The 15,183-nt window shown below is 51.6% G+C and overlaps 1 protein-coding gene across 7 annotated transcripts in view; it reads left to right on the forward strand.

Annotated features, from left to right (window-relative positions):
* The window catches only part of UNC13A (unc-13 homolog A), a 66,604-nt gene that overhangs the window by 34,276 nt on the left and 17,145 nt on the right, over positions 1 to 15,183 (forward strand). For 5 of the 7 annotated variants that reach the window (XM_036848803.1, XM_036848806.1, XM_036848807.1 and 2 more), the window contains 20 exons: positions 208 to 427; positions 1,011 to 1,238; positions 2,161 to 2,302; positions 2,597 to 2,766; positions 3,731 to 3,846; positions 5,159 to 5,322; positions 5,693 to 5,843; positions 6,154 to 6,222; positions 6,543 to 6,632; positions 6,859 to 6,993; positions 8,537 to 8,670; positions 9,776 to 9,861; positions 10,051 to 10,177; positions 10,851 to 10,947; positions 11,314 to 11,457; positions 12,330 to 12,413; positions 12,995 to 13,072; positions 13,328 to 13,416; positions 13,830 to 13,982; positions 14,972 to 15,095. In XM_036848803.1, coding sequence (XP_036704698.1) covers positions 208 to 427; positions 1,011 to 1,238; positions 2,161 to 2,302; positions 2,597 to 2,766; positions 3,731 to 3,846; positions 5,159 to 5,322; positions 5,693 to 5,843; positions 6,154 to 6,222; positions 6,543 to 6,632; positions 6,859 to 6,993; positions 8,537 to 8,670; positions 9,776 to 9,861; positions 10,051 to 10,177; positions 10,851 to 10,947; positions 11,314 to 11,457; positions 12,330 to 12,413; positions 12,995 to 13,072; positions 13,328 to 13,416; positions 13,830 to 13,982; positions 14,972 to 15,095 — 2,601 coding nt within the window. The remainder of the gene's footprint in view (positions 1 to 207; positions 428 to 1,010; positions 1,239 to 2,160; positions 2,303 to 2,596; positions 2,767 to 3,730; positions 3,847 to 5,158; positions 5,323 to 5,692; positions 5,844 to 6,153; positions 6,223 to 6,542; positions 6,633 to 6,858; positions 6,994 to 8,536; positions 8,671 to 9,775; positions 9,862 to 10,050; positions 10,178 to 10,850; positions 10,948 to 11,313; positions 11,458 to 12,329; positions 12,414 to 12,994; positions 13,073 to 13,327; positions 13,417 to 13,829; positions 13,983 to 14,971; positions 15,096 to 15,183) is intronic. The other 2 variants (XM_036848804.1, XM_036848810.1) reach the window with 1 other exon arrangement.

A 15,183-nucleotide genomic window follows, 5' to 3' on the forward strand; every position in this document is an offset into this window, starting at 1 on the left:
CTCGCTTTCCAGAATTCCGACAACGCAGCCGCCAGCGAGCACAGTCTGTGTACAGGAACCCGTGGATTCCGACAGTGTGGGGCGGGGGACGGACCGGGACTTTACCATACTCAGAACGGGGCGGGGGGCTGGGGGATGAGGGCGGGGCAAGCCAGTGCCCCCAGGTTAAGGCTCTACGCCCATGTCGCATGCCCTCCCTCCCCGCAGAAAAACCACGTTTACAAGAAGACCTTGCAAGCCTTAATCTACCCCATCTCGTGCACGACGCCGCACAACTTCGAGGTGTGGACGGCCACCACACCCACCTATTGCTACGAGTGTGAGGGGCTATTGTGGGGCATCGCGCGGCAGGGTATGCGCTGTACCGAGTGCGGTGTCAAGTGCCACGAGAAGTGCCAGGACCTGCTCAACGCAGACTGTCTGCAGCGTGAGTGCCGGGCTCCCGCTGGAGCGGAGACGGAGGGACAGGACTGTTAATGGTTAGGGGGCGGGGCTCTGACGAGGAGAAGGGGGCGGGACAGGGGGCGGGGCTGTGGGACGGGACGGGAGCGACAGGAGGGGAATGGAGAAGTGAGAGGGGTCCTAGAGGGGTGGGGCGGGACTCAGGGAGGAGCTAAACTGTTCACGGGGAGGGCTTAATGGGAGGCAGCGGTTTCCATGGAGAAAAATAGGGTTAGGGTTAGGGTTAGTTCAGAGGTGGGAGGGGGCTCAAGTTGGGGAGAGGAGTCCGAGGAGGGGAGGGGCTTGGAGAGGGCAGGGTGTCAGAGGGGAAGGGGACTCACGCGGACTGGAGGGGCTAAGACAGGGGGTGGGAACTTTAGGGGGAAAGGCCTGGTTGGGGGAGGATTCAGAGAGCAGGTAGGAGCTCTGGCAGCTCTGGCTTTGGGGGGAATGATTCACCTGAACCCCGTGTCCGTGGCAGCAAATGAGGAAGCCCTGGAGCGGGAATCAGGGCTCTCGCTCCTGGCAGGGAGTGCTCTGTGTACAGTGACGGCTGTCTTTGCGCGCAGGGGCGGCGGAGAAGAGCTCCAAGCACGGGGCGGAGGACCGGACGCAGAACATCATCATGGTGCTCAAGGACCGCATGAAGATCCGGGAGCGCAACAAGCCCGAGATCTTCGAGCTCATCCAGGAGATCTTCGCGGTGACCAAGACCGCGCACACGCAGCAGATGAAGGCCGTCAAGCAGAGCGTGCTGGATGGAACGTCCAAGTGGTCGGCCAAGATCAGCATCACCGGTGAGGCCGCGGGGGGGAGGGGGAGGGACGGCCACGGGGGTCCCTTCTTCTCGGCCCCCTGTGCTCCCTCCCACGCCCCTTCCTTCCCTTTGCTGCACATATTTGAGCGTCCCCGTGACTTTCTCATGTCGGTGTATATGCGTTTGTGCCCACAGCCTGGGCATATATGCCTCCAAACGTGTTTGCATGAAACTATCTGGGTGCATCTCGCTTGGGAGCCCCCAGAACCAGACCTCAAGAAGAGGAGTTGAGGGCACACAGTTTTTCTGGGAAGTGAACCCAGGAAGCCCCCAGGGGTATTGGGAAGTGAGACCAGGAGGGAATAATCCCTACCCAGGGTGCCACCGAGCAGGCGAAGCAGTGGACACCTAGGACCACTGGGGGACATTATTGACCTCCCAGGGCTGAGAGGTCCTTCCCAGGGGTGGGGGCCTTGTGGTGTTTATCCATTCCTCGCCGTCACTGGGATTTCCCTGAAAACAGACTCCAAGATGAGGATTTCAGGGCAGATGGGTATCCAGGAGGTGGTCCCAGGGAGTGCCAGTGGGAGGCGGAGACATGAGTTTGAGAGCCGGGAGGTAAAGAGCCCTGCGGAGGATGCCAATGAGTAGGTCATACTGTGGGCAACTGGGGGCTCAATCCTGCTGGGGACCTTAGGGGGACACTGTAGAGCACACACCCGAGTGTCCCACCCCAGGGGTGACCCTGGGGCACCTTCATATTCTTCATTGGGTGAGGGTTCCCTGGATGTTAACTCTAGCAAGCCGAGCATGCCCAGTGGGTGTGTCCATGGGCTCCTGTGGCCAGAACAAAGCCCTCAGTCCTTGTCACAGGCGTTCCCTGTGGAGCCTGTGACAGTGTCTGTTCTTGGCATGCCTTGCTCCTTGAGCCCACATTTATATTTGTTTTGTGTGTCTTCCAGTGGTCTGTGCCCAGGGCTTGCAGGCAAAGGACAAGACAGGATCCAGTGACCCCTACGTCACCGTCCAGGTCGGGAAGACCAAGAAACGGACAAAAACCATCTATGGAAACCTGAACCCCGTGTGGGAGGAGAACTTCCACTTGTAGGTGTCTGGCTGGACCCCCAGCCCCCTAGATGGAGCTCCCTGTTGGAGCAGCTGAAGGGTGGGCTTCAAGACACCTGCCCCGGGACTTCCCTGGTGGTCCAGTGGTTAAGACTCCATGCTCCCAATGCAGGGGGCCCGGGTTCCATCCCTGGTCAGGGAACTAGATCCCACATGTGACAACTAAAGATCCCACACGCAGCAAAGAAGATCCTGCGTGCCGCAACCCGGCGCAGACAAAAAAAAAAAAAAAAAAAAAAGCCCCCTGCCGCAACCTCCTCTTCCCCCCTGCAGTGAATGTCACAACTCCTCGGACCGAATCAAGGTGCGTGTCTGGGATGAGGACGATGACATCAAATCTCGCGTGAAGCAGCGGTTCAAGAGGGAATCCGATGACTTCCTAGGGCAGACGATCATCGAGGTGCGGACACTCAGTGGCGAGATGGACGTGTGGTACAACCTGGGTGAGCAAGGGTGGGGTTCTGCAGGGGAGAGGGGAGGGGGTCCCGGGGACCCAACCAAAGTGGGGAGCCCAGCTGGAGGGGAGAGACAGTGTCAGCAGGAGTTAATCTAGGAGCCCAGTCTAACAGAAGAGGCAGAGTCTGTGAGCCCAGTCTGATGGGGGCAGGAAGCACCAGGCTGAGACGGTGAGCAGAACCCAGGACTGTCTTATTTCGGTGTGGGAGAGTGAGGGAGGGACAGAATCTCCATATCTCATTCTGATGAGAAAGCAGGAAGCAAGACCTGAGGACCCTAGTGTAAGGAGAGAGGCACAGACCCAGGAATCTAACCTAAGAAAGGAGATTGAACTTTGAGAATCCAGTCTAAGGGAAGAGGTAGAGTTTGGGATTCCAAATCTGAGAGGGGAGCTACATACCCAAGAGCCCTGTCTAAGAATGATGAGGAGAATCTGTGAGCCCAGTCTGAGGGCAGAGGAAGAACCCAGTCTGAGAGGGGTGAGCAGAGTCTAGGAACGTCTTAGTTTGGTTAGAGGAAATCTAGATATCCTATTCTGATGGGGGAAGCAGGAAGCAAGACCTGGGGATCCTAGTCTGAGGAAAGAGGCACTGACCCAGGAATCCTGTCTAAGAAGATGGGTAGACTCTGGGGAGCTTAATCCGATGGAGGAGGCAGAATCTGGGAGCACAGCCTGGGGAAGAAACAAGGCTCCTAGTCTAAAGAGGGAGATGCAGACCAAGGAAATTAATCTGAGTGAGGAGCCAAGATCTGGGTTCCTAGTGAGATGGGAGAGACAGGGCCTAAGAATTCTAGTCTAATGGGGGAGACACAAGTCTAGGAAGCCAATCTGAGGAGAAACACCTCGGCCTTAATTCAGGGAGTCTGAGAGGGCTGCAGTTACGCATATGTTAAAATAGTCCAGGGCTATATTGGGAAGTTCTGACACTGCCATGCCTTTCTGCCCTGCAGACAAGCGGACTGACAAATCTGCTGTGTCGGGTGCCATCCGGCTACACATCAGTGTGGAGATCAAAGGCGAGGAGAAGGTGGCCCCCTACCATGTCCAGTATACCTGTTTGCACGAGGTGAGGCCCACTGCCCCACCCTGCATTTGAAGTTCACCTTTGTCTCCCACGTTACCTCCACTCACCATTCCTGCCTGCCCTAGCTCCTCCTTCCTCTTTCTGACCACACCATTCACATTCCCCTGGGCCTCTGAGACTGTCCCCTATGCCATTCTCTGTGCTCAGAAAACTCCCCGTCAATCAAGGTCCAGCTTCAGGGCCCCCTCCTCTGGAAGCCCTCCATGACCTCCAGGCAGACTCTCACTACAGAAATCCAGGTCTTCCAACTGTCCCAGCCCTGAACACTCAGGGTTAGGTTTTGTGTGCCTGGGTTTGTCTCTTCCAGCTGCCTAGGGGTTCCTGGAGAGAACTCAGTATGTTGAATGAATAAATGATTGGATGAATGAGTATTGAGTGAATAAAAGAATGGGTGGAAAGATGAAAGGATGGGTGGATGGATGTGTGCTTGATCTATTGGAAGTATAGATGAGTTGGATGCGTGAATTGGGGGTAGTTGGATAGATGGATGGGTGAATAGATGGATGGACAGATAGATGAAGTATGGAAGGATGGATGGATGGATAAATTGATGGGTGGATAGATAGGTGATGGATGGATGGTTGAATGGGTTGATAAGTTAGATGGACGGATTAAGCTGTGGGTAGTAGATGGGATAGATGGGCGTGTGGTTGAATTACTAGACAGAAGGATGAGTGGATAGGTGAATTTGGGGGTAGTTGGAATGGTGGGTAGGTAGGTTGGTGGATAGATGGATGGATGGAAGAAAGGGTGGGTGGATGGATGTATGGTTGAACCATCCACAGGTGTATGGATGGGAGAATTTTGGAGTAGTTGGGTAGGTGGATGGATGAGTAGATGCATGGACAGATGGATGATGGCTGGGTGGCTTGATGGTTGATTGGGTAGAAGGATGAATTATTGGATGGACAGGTGAAGTTGCGGGTAAATGTATGGGATGGATGGATGTGTGGTTGAATTACTGAAAGAATGGATAAAGTGAACAGGTGGATTTTTGGGTAGTTGGATTGACGGGTAACGGAGTAGATGGTTAGAGGGATGGGTGGGTAGATGGGTGGATGGACAGATGGACAGATGGATGGGTGTGTAGTTGAACTATTGGGAGGATGGATGAGGGATAGCTGAAATTTGGGGTAGTTGGATGGATGGACGGGTGGTGGACGGCTGAAAGGGTAGATGAATGAATTAATGAATAAACAGATAGATGGATGATGTAAGCTGCCCTATACTTGGGATCTCTGACCCCCGGTGTCCCCTTGCACTCTCTATGACACCTTCTCCCTTGTGGTGGCAGAACCTGTTCCACTTCGTGACAGATGTGCAGAACAACGGGGTCGTGAAGATCCCAGATGCCAAGGGTGACGACGCCTGGAAGGTTTACTATGATGAGACAGCCCAGGAGATCGTGGACGAGTTTGCCATGCGCTATGGCGTCGAGTCCATCTACCAAGCCATGACGTAAGGCTGCAGGCTGTGGTGGACATGAGGACGAGGTGGAGGAAACTGGGGGGAGGGGTGGTTACCAAGTGGACACTGGCAAATCTGGGGTGGAAGGGATTCTTGGGAGGAGGAGCCAGAGAGGAAGTGAGTGTGGTGGGGGTTATGTAATTTCCCTGGAGGTTAGACAAGTGCCATTGCTGGGGGCTAGAGTGACAAGGATGAGAGCTGGAGATAAGAGGCAGAGATAGGGCAATTCAGAGAGGAGACAAACTCAGAGGACAGAATCAAGCAGAGGAAAGGGGGACAGTTTGGGGGGTTGTGAGGGCTGTCTTAGAGGAATTCTGGGGGCTGGACACCAGACCCAGTGCTTCCCATTCCCTCCTACCAGCCACTTTGCCTGCCTCTCCTCCAAGTACATGTGTCCTGGGGTGCCTGCCGTCATGAGCACCCTGCTTGCCAACATCAACGCCTATTACGCGCACACCACCGCCTCCACCAACGTGTCTGCCTCTGACCGCTTCGCAGCCTCCAACTTTGGGGTCAGTCCCAGGGGTGGGGGCCTGGAGATGAGGGAGAGCTTGACCCTGTGCTGGTCACACCTCGTGTGATTTCCAGATCCCCAATCTGGACCTGACTTGCTGTGTGACTTTGCACCAGTCACTTCCCCTCTCTGAGCCTCATTTTATCCCTCTGTTGACCGGATGTTATGAGGGGTCAGTTCAACAGCGGATGGGGTACACATAACGTATAGCAACCACTTAGCCAATGTGGCAGCCACCTTTAGCTGCTACACTTGATCCCCAAGTGCCTGCTTTCATCCAACCTTCTCCTCCTCCTCTGCCTCCTCAGAAAGAACGCTTTGTGAAGCTCCTGGACCAGCTGCATAACTCCTTGCGGATTGACCTCTCCATGTATCGGGTGAGAAGAGCATGCATGATGATTTGCTCACCCCAGGCATGTGTGTGCCTGGAGGGGACAGCTGCCAGCAGGCATGCACATGGCAGGACCCATCTTAACATGTAGAATGTGTTCCTCTGACACATGTACACATATGTGGGCAGCACCTGCCCAAAAAGTTTGGTGTATCCAAGCAGACACCCCCAGTTACTTCAAGGTGTTCTCAATGACCCCTAACACACCTCCTGAAACTTGGAGGCTCTTGTGTCTCCCCTAAAACGCTGTCTCCCATCATCCCCCGGCCTTCTTCCATAACCCCACCTCTCTTCTCCCTTCCATAGAATAACTTCCCAGCCAGCAGCCCAGAGAGACTCCAGGACCTCAAATCCACGGTGGATCTTCTCACCAGCATCACCTTCTTTCGGATGAAGGTTGGTAAGGGGACTCAGTTCCATTAGCTCTCCAGGGAGGATACTCCAGGACTGTTAGCTCCTAAATGAGTAACATTTCTCCTGGAAAGCAGTGCCCTTTCTCAGTGACCCTCTGCTTTCACATTGCTACAACATTTCCTTAAAACCAGCTCCACTTGTAGCCACTTCCTGGGTACCCCCTGTCCCCACTGTGCACACCCATGCCCATGTCACTTCCTCCTGCCAGGTGCAAGAACTCCAGAGCCCACCCCGAGCCAGCCAGGTGGTGAAGGACTGTGTGAAAGCCTGCCTCAACTCCACTTATGAATACATCTTCAACAATTGTCATGAACTCTACAGTCGAGAGTACCAGACTGACCCGGTGAGGACCCCAGATGAGGCAGAAGGGACTAGGGGACTCCAACCAGACCCTGGTCCAAGTCCCAGATCTGCCCCTTCCCAAGTGATTTAACTGTTCTGGGCCTCAGTATCTCCGCCTGTAAAATGGGGTCATAAACCCACATCTCAGGATTAAGGAGGAGATTCAATGAGATACAAGCTTCAGATGAAACATAGTTAAATGCTTAGCACCTGGTACACAGTAGGAGCTCAATAAATTTAGTTTTAGTTAAACTTAGTTGAGTCCGGCATAATACAATGTGCCTAGAATAGAGTCCCTGTTCAATAAATATTGAGTTGAATTGAATTTCTTCAGTTCAGTCTTGAACTCAATTTATTTGAGATCTTTCAACACGCTGTGTACACATATAATGTCCCAGGATTGTCAGTAAGGTTTCCAGGAACTTATACTCTATTAGGAGGGAAAAATGTATAAATTGGAAATTTACAACCTGGGGTGATTAGCACTGGAAGGGAGGAATTGCAAGAGGCTGTGGGAGCTGAGCCCCTTCCTCAGCTTGGGCTTCAGATAGGAGATAACACGTAAGCTGAATTCAGTTCAATTTTATTTCATCCTGTTCATTTACATTCAGTTGAGTTGAAATCAAGTCGTTCTTAACTGGGTTGAGATGAAGTAGATTAAATTGGGCTGGGTTTAGTTCAACTATGATCAGTTTAGATCTATTTATTTCTGTTTGCTTGACTTAAAATTGCTCTAGGCTAATTAGTGAGCATCACTGAGTTGGACTGAGTTGACTTTAACTGAGTAAAAATGTATTCATCTCCATTCAGTTTACTTGAATTGAAATTGTTCTTGACTGGGTTGAGTTGGCTTGAGTTAGGATGAGCTAGGTTGTTGGATTAGGTACCCTTGAGTTCAACTGAGTTTGGTTGAGTTGGACTTGTTTCAGTTGAGTTTAACTACTTTCATTTCCATTGATTAACTAAAGTTGGATTGAGGTGGCCTGAGTATGTTAGGTTGAGATAAGTAGGTGGAGTTGGATTGGGTTGATTTGGGTTGAGTTGAATTAGATTACGTTGGGTTGGGTTGAGTTCAAGTTGATTTATTTCCGTTATTTTGATTTAGATTGATCTTGATCTTGAACAAGCTGATTAGGTTCAATCCAATTGGGTTCATTTGAGTTTAATTCAATCCAGTTAAGTTTAATTCCACTAATTCAGTGTAATTGGCCCAGTTCCACTGAATTAACTCTGAAAACTGCCATCTGTTAAGCTAAGTGGTCCTGATTTGCATTCATTTCAGTTCTGTTTGGTTTAGCGGGCTTGAGTTCGTTCAACTAAATTCAGTTCCATTCAGTTTTATTAGTTGAGCCTAATTAAGCTTTGTTGAGCTGTGTTGGGGCCAGTTTATGGGAGTTTAGCTCCTTTTCATGCAGACCTCACACCTGAAATTTACATATGTTAATGGAGCCCTTCCTCACCAACCTCCTGGCCCTCAATAATGAAATGTCTGAGCTCCCCACCCCTGGATCCTTTGTGGCCAACATCCCCACTGTTCTTTCCAGGCCAAGAAGGGGGAAGTTCCCCCAGAGGAACAGGGCCCCAGCATCAAGAACCTCGACTTCTGGTCCAAGCTGATCACTCTCATAGTGTCCATCATTGAGGAAGACAAGAATTCCTACACTCCCTGCCTCAACCAGTGAGTTCTGTGTCTGTGCAGTTAATTATCTGGAGGTCATCATGAATGTGTGTCACAGTTTTGTGTCTTGTGTGTAAAGGCAATCGTATCTAATTACATATGAAATGTTGTATATGTGGGGGCAGTTGTGGGTGTGGCTGTGCATGGATGAAATATGGCATAATTTGCAAACAAACAAAATTGTGTGCATGTACACAATCACTGGTCTAATCAGACATGTATTTTGTATGTGTTGATTTGTGTAACTGTGCACATATGTATGTAATTTTATATGTGTCTGTAGGTTCATAAATAACAATAGATCGTGTTGTTCAAGTATTTACTATGTTAGATACTCTACTAAATGTTTTGCATGTACATCACATATATATAATATATAATTTTGTGTATAGTTGTGGTTTATGGATTTAATTGTTATTTGTGTACAATTGTGGAATGTACTTTAATGTGCAATGTTGTGTATTGTGTAATTATGTGTGAATGTGTGCACAGTTTTGGTTTGTGGCTTTACATGTCTGTAGAATTTTCGCCTGTGTTAGCTGAATGAGCTATTGTGTTTTACTGCTCCCTGAGGTGAGCGCTAGAAAGGCTCCTGTCTCTGGGGTGCCAGCACCTCTTGGTTACTTAGATATTGAGTTAAGATGAGGGATTTTGGATGGATGGACCAAATGATGGATGGATGAATGGATGGATGGACAGATGAATGGAGATGTATGGATGAATAGATGGATGGATGGATGGACAGATGGATGAATGGATGGATGGATGGATAGATCGGTGGAAGGATGGGTGGGTGGATAAAGGAATGAATGCAGGGATGGATGGAGAGATGGACAGATGGGTGAACAGACAGATGGGTGGGTGAATGGATAGGTAGATAGATGGATGAATGGGTTAATGAGTGAATGGGGGGATGGGTAGGTGGAGGCTCAGAGAGAAGCAGGGCCCCAGTGCAGAGTCACTCGGCAAGTCTGTAGCTATGAATGAACTTGAATCCAGATCTCTTGCCTGTCCCGCACTACCCTCTGGGGCTGGGAAGGCCAAAGCATCCTGTGCCATCTGCCTTCTGTCTCCCAAGGTTTCATACTTTCATGGCCTTCACCAGGTTTCCCCAGGAATTGAACGTGGGTAAAATCAGCGCTGAAGTGATGTGGAATCTGTTTGCCCAGGATATGAAGTATGCAATGGAGGGTGAGTCCTCCCACCCCTGTATCTCCCAGCCTGGCTACAGCAGGTAGCTGTGCCTCAGTGTCCCCTCTAAGGCTGTGAGTGCCCTGGACCCTCATACCTGAGGCCATCAGTGATGGCCAGAGTGGGCACTACCAAGACAGAGAGTGGCAGACCCTCCCGGCTAAGCTGCCCCCTTGCTTCCCCCACCAGAGCACGATAAGCATCGCCTATGCAAGAGTGCTGATTACATGAACCTCCACTTCAAGGTCAAATGGCTCTACAATGAGTATGTGGCAGAGCTTCCTGCCTTTAAGGACCGAGTGCCTGAGTATCCTGCGTAAGTCCTGTGCCCTGAACCCAAGCCAGAACTGTAGCGCTGACAGCTAGACTGAGGTCCAGGGTGGGAGGGTTGACCTCCTCAGAGTTCCCTGGGCATCAGGGGCACAGGTGGGGTACAAACCCAGTGTTCTCCATTCTCAGTCATTGGACTATGGACTCCTATAGCCAGACAATGAATGATCACAAGTATCAGGAACCGAGCTGAGCAGTCCCACTTGTCTTTTCTCATTTAATCCTTTCACCAATTCAAGGAGATGGGAGTGTTGTCATTCCCACTTTGTGGATTAGGAAATAGAGGATAAAATGCTGAAGGATTTGCCCAAGGCGATGTCTAATTAGTGATGGAGCCGGGATTCAAACTCGGGATGTCTGACTCTCAGGGCTTTGTTGGAGAGTGGGATGATGGTCACCATTTACCAAGGACCTACTGTGTGCTGTATCAGGATCTCAGAGAATAAACCCACTTGCCCAGGGGCAGTTTATCCACCAGGATTTCCACATGTCTGGGCCTTGCTCTGACAATAGTCACATCCTTCATTTCAAGGATGAAGCAGCCAAGGCCTCGTGCAGGAGGGGAGCTGGGGAGTGGCCACCCAGGCCATAGTGTGAGTTTGAGCAGAGGGTTAGGGGGACAAGAGACGGCAGGGCCCCATCCCGTCTCGCCATTCCAGGTGGTTTGAGCCCTTCGTCATCCAGTGGCTGGACGAGAATGAGGAAGTGTCCCGGGATTTCTTGCATGGAGCCCTGGAGCGAGACAAGAAGGATGGGGTAAGAAGGTTGATCCACCACCAAGGTCCCAGTCTGCTCACAGTGGCCTCACTACTTCTGGGGTCCATTGGGATCCAATCTGGGGGCAAAAAAATGCCCTTGGGATGAGGCCAGTCTCTGAAAGCTGCCAGCCATCTTTGTCTTGTTCACAGTGTTGACGGTCTTTTGTTCATCCAACAAATGAATGACGGTTTATCAAGCCCGACCCCTCCCCCCTGTGTCCGCCTCTAAGTTCACCTTGCACACTGTCCATCTCATTATCATCCCAGGGCATTCTGGCTCTCTCTGTGGAGAGCAAGAGGGTTGGGCTCTGGGAGCTGTCTGGCTCTGACCTCTCTCCTCCCTCCTGTCCTCCTCCCAATGCAGTTCCAACAGACTTCAGAGCATGCCTTGTTCTCCTGCTCCGTGGTGGATGTCTTCTCCCAGCTCAATCAGAGCTTTGAGATCATCAAGAAACTTGAGTGTCCTGACCCCCAGATCGTGGGGCACTACATGAGACGCTTTGCCAAGGTTCGGGAGCGTGGATGGGGTCCAGGTGGGGGATGGAATAGGGTCAAAGTTGGGGTTGGAGTTGAGGTTAGGATTGAGGTCAGAGTCAGGGTTGATACTGAGGTTGGGACTGAGGTCAAGGTTGGAGTTGGTGCTATCACTGGTATTAAGGTAGGGGTTGAGGTCAGTGTTGGAGTTGGTCATGCCATAGTGATTGGAGTTGTGGTTGAAGTTTGAGGTTGAGGTTTGGGTTGAGGTTAGGGCTGGTGATATCATTGGGATTGGAGTTGAAGTTGGGATCAGGGTTTGGGCTGAGGTTGAGTTTGAGGTTGCGATTGAGGTCAGGGTTGTGGTTAAAGCTGGAGTTGAATTTGGAGCTGGGGTCAGGGTTAGAGATGGGGTTGAGATTGGGATTAGTTTTAGGGTTACTATTAGGACTGAGATTCAATTGGGCATTGAGGTTGGAGTGAATGTTAGGATTTATGGAGAATGCGGGTGAGTGTTGGGGTGAGTTTGAAGGTTGGGACCATTGGCCTGGGGTTGAGGTTCAGATGGATTGACTTTAACCTGGGGTGAAGTTGAGGACTGCAGGTAGGAATTGGGATTCCATTTGGGACTGAGTTATGCTTGTGTTTGGGGCTGGGTTAATGTGATTGTTGGTTGCTCTTGAACCCAGCTTAAAAAAGAGCTGGGTCTATGTAAAATAATCATCTTCACCTGGTGGTGTCTCCCTTTGGCCATGATGGTCATCCTGGGTGGAGAATTCACCCAGCCCAGTGGTCCATCTTAGGTGCTAGTAGGAGTTCGGGTTCATCCCTGATCTCACTAGTGGCTCTTGATGGGCCCATCCAAGCCCAGCCCCTTGTCTCACCCACCCTCTGTGTCCCCCCCAGACCATCAGTAATGTGCTCCTCCAGTATGCGGACATCATCTCCAAGGACTTCGCCTCCTACTGCTCCAAGGAGAAGGAGAAAGTGGTGACCTGCGGGGATCCCTGTCCTGTTTCCCCCTAACCCCATTCCATACCCCCAGAGGTCCATCCTTCCCTGGGCTCTGATACCTGTGTCTGCATGTGTGTCCAACTGTGTGTGTCTTTGTGTTGGACTATGTGAGTCTGGGGGTATCTGGAGGTGAGGGGATGTGCCTTCATGTCATTGTCTGGTTGTTGTGAATGAACCCTTCAGGATGTATGCTTCAGGGTGTAAGCTCAAAACTTTGAGCTTACAAAGTTTTGAGCCCATGTAGAAGAATACTGGTATGTGACAAGAACTCCCCTTCCTGCTACCCCCAGAGGTCCAGCCCCTCTCCTGGACCCACCAGGTTCAGCCCACTGGGGAGGAGTCCTTGCCCCTGATGGTCTCCAGAGGCACCCCCCCCCCACAACACTCCCAGAAATCTGATCCCAAATGCTGTCTTCCATTCTCAGATGACCCTGTGGGACCCCAGCTTCCTCCAGACCCAGACCCTGTAACCGTCTGAGGTCCCTGGCAGTGCGGGCAAGGGGAGGCTCTGGGGAGGGGTCCTGAGCACTGACTCCCTGCTCTGTTCCCATCCCCAGCCCTGCATCCTCATGAACAACACTCAGCAGCTGCGAGTTCAGCTAGAGAAGATGTTCGAAGCCATGGGAGGAAAGGAGGTGAGGCAGGGCCCCCGTGGGGTCACCATCATCCCCGTATCCCTGCAGGCCCCAGAGCTTGTACCTGATGAATTCCACTTCAGCTACTCCGTCAAACCCAAGCGAGCGGCTTAACTGTCTGGGCCTCAGTTTCCTCTCCAGCTCCTTGGTATCCCTTTCCCTGGATTGCATCCCTTTCCCTGGGTTGGATGGGAAAATGCCCCATCCGTGTGGATGCCCTATAAACCTGACCTGATGTCCCTTCTCCCTCCTCAGCTGGATGCTGAGGCCAGTGACATCTTGAAGGAGCTACAGGTGAAACTCAACAACGTCTTGGATGAGCTCAGCCGGGTGTTTGCTACCAGGTGGGGGCATCTCCAGGGCTGGGAGCAGAAGGGAGGGGCAGCTCTCAGACCTCTGAGCCTGCGGCATCTGGAGACTCAGCAGATGTAGTGGCGAAGATCTCAGGCTAGGCGTTAGATGAAGTTGAGTTCAATGCAGGCTTCACTGCTTACTAGCTGTGTGGCCTTGGGTGAGTTGCTTAACCTCTCTGAATCTTAGTTTACCCATCTGTAAAGTGGGGATGATGATAACAATAGTACCTGAGTAGGACTGTGTGATGAAATAAACAACACAGGTAAATATCTTAGTCTGATGTCCATTTCTGCTATTAAATCCCACCCTGGCTGTTATATGCCATCCACAGATCAGCCTCATCCTGCCTTTCTTCCAGAGGCCAGGAGAGTCTGACCTGAGCTCCTCCTCTCTGTGTTCCCAGCTTCCAGCCACACATTGAAGATTGTGTCAAGCAGATGGGTGACATCCTTAGCCAGGTGAAAGGCACAGGCAATGTGCCAGCCAGTGCCTGCAGCAGCGTGGCCCAGGATGCTGACAATGTACTGCAACCCATCATGGACCTGCTGGACAGCAAGTGAGCCAGGCTAGGTGGACTGAGTCCACCAGGGAGGGCTCCGGGGTCGGGCCTCAGAAACCTGGGGACTGGCCTGGAAAGGACACTCAGGGCATGTTTGCTGGGTGGTGGTTGAATGGTTTGGATGGGTGGGTGAGTGGAGGCATGAAGGGATGGAAAAATGGGTGGGTTAATGATTGGAAGGATTGGTGGGTAAGTATTTGTATGGATGAATGGATGGTAAATGACATGAGGGATGGGTGGGCAGATGGATGTGTAGATTGAAAGATAAATGCTTAGAAACCTAGATGGAGGGTGTATGGGTAAAAGGATGGTTGGATAGATGAATGGATGGATGGAGAGTTGGGTAAATATTTGGATGGATGAATAACTGGAGGATGGGTGGATGGATGTCTGGGTGGGAGGACGAAAGAAAGGAAAGAAGGAAGGTAGGGAAAAGTGATGGAGGAAGAATTAAAGAAGGTTGCGGGAAGGATGGTTTGGTGGATGGGTGGGTCAGTTGTTGGAAGGATGATGGTGGATTGCCCTCTCTCAATCCCATACAGTCAATCATGAACTCTGTTGTTTTCCCTCTCATTCCCTTCCTCTCCCTTCTGAGCATGGCCTCAGCCCCCTCATAGTCCCTGGTCTCCAACCTTCCTATTCCAGATCATCCCCCACTATGTTCTTTCAAACAGGAAAGTCTGGCTGTGTCCCTTCTCTCTTAAACACTCTCCCCACTGCCCTCATGCTAAGGCCCAGGCCTTCCTCCTAGACTTTGAGGCCCCTTCCAAGTCTAGCCCCTGCTCACCTGTCCAACCACCTTTGACTCTTCTCCCCATGTGTCATGCATCATAGCCCCATCAGACCACCCAGGGGTCCCTGTACAGGCTCTGTGCCCTCTTGCGTGTCCATGGAATGCCTTCCCACCTTGCCCATGTATTGAGGGGAAGGGGCTGCTCAGGTTAGGTCCATCTGGGCACTCTCTCAGCCCTGTCCCTTGCCCCCAGCCTGACTCTCTTTGCCAAAATCTGTGAGAAGACGGTGCTGAAGCGGGTGCTGAAGGAGTTATGGAAGCTGGTCATGAACACCATGGAGAAGACCATCGTCCTGCCACCCCTCACTGACCAGACGGTGAGGCCCACAGGGGGCCAGAGGGGACACCTGGGCTTCCTCCTCTTTGGGAGCCTAGAGAGCTTGGAATCAAAGGCATTGGGGGCTT

This window comes from Balaenoptera musculus, chromosome 3 (assembly GCF_009873245.2).
Source record: "Balaenoptera musculus isolate JJ_BM4_2016_0621 chromosome 3, mBalMus1.pri.v3, whole genome shotgun sequence".
Taxonomy (NCBI): Eukaryota; Metazoa; Chordata; class Mammalia; order Artiodactyla; family Balaenopteridae; genus Balaenoptera; species Balaenoptera musculus.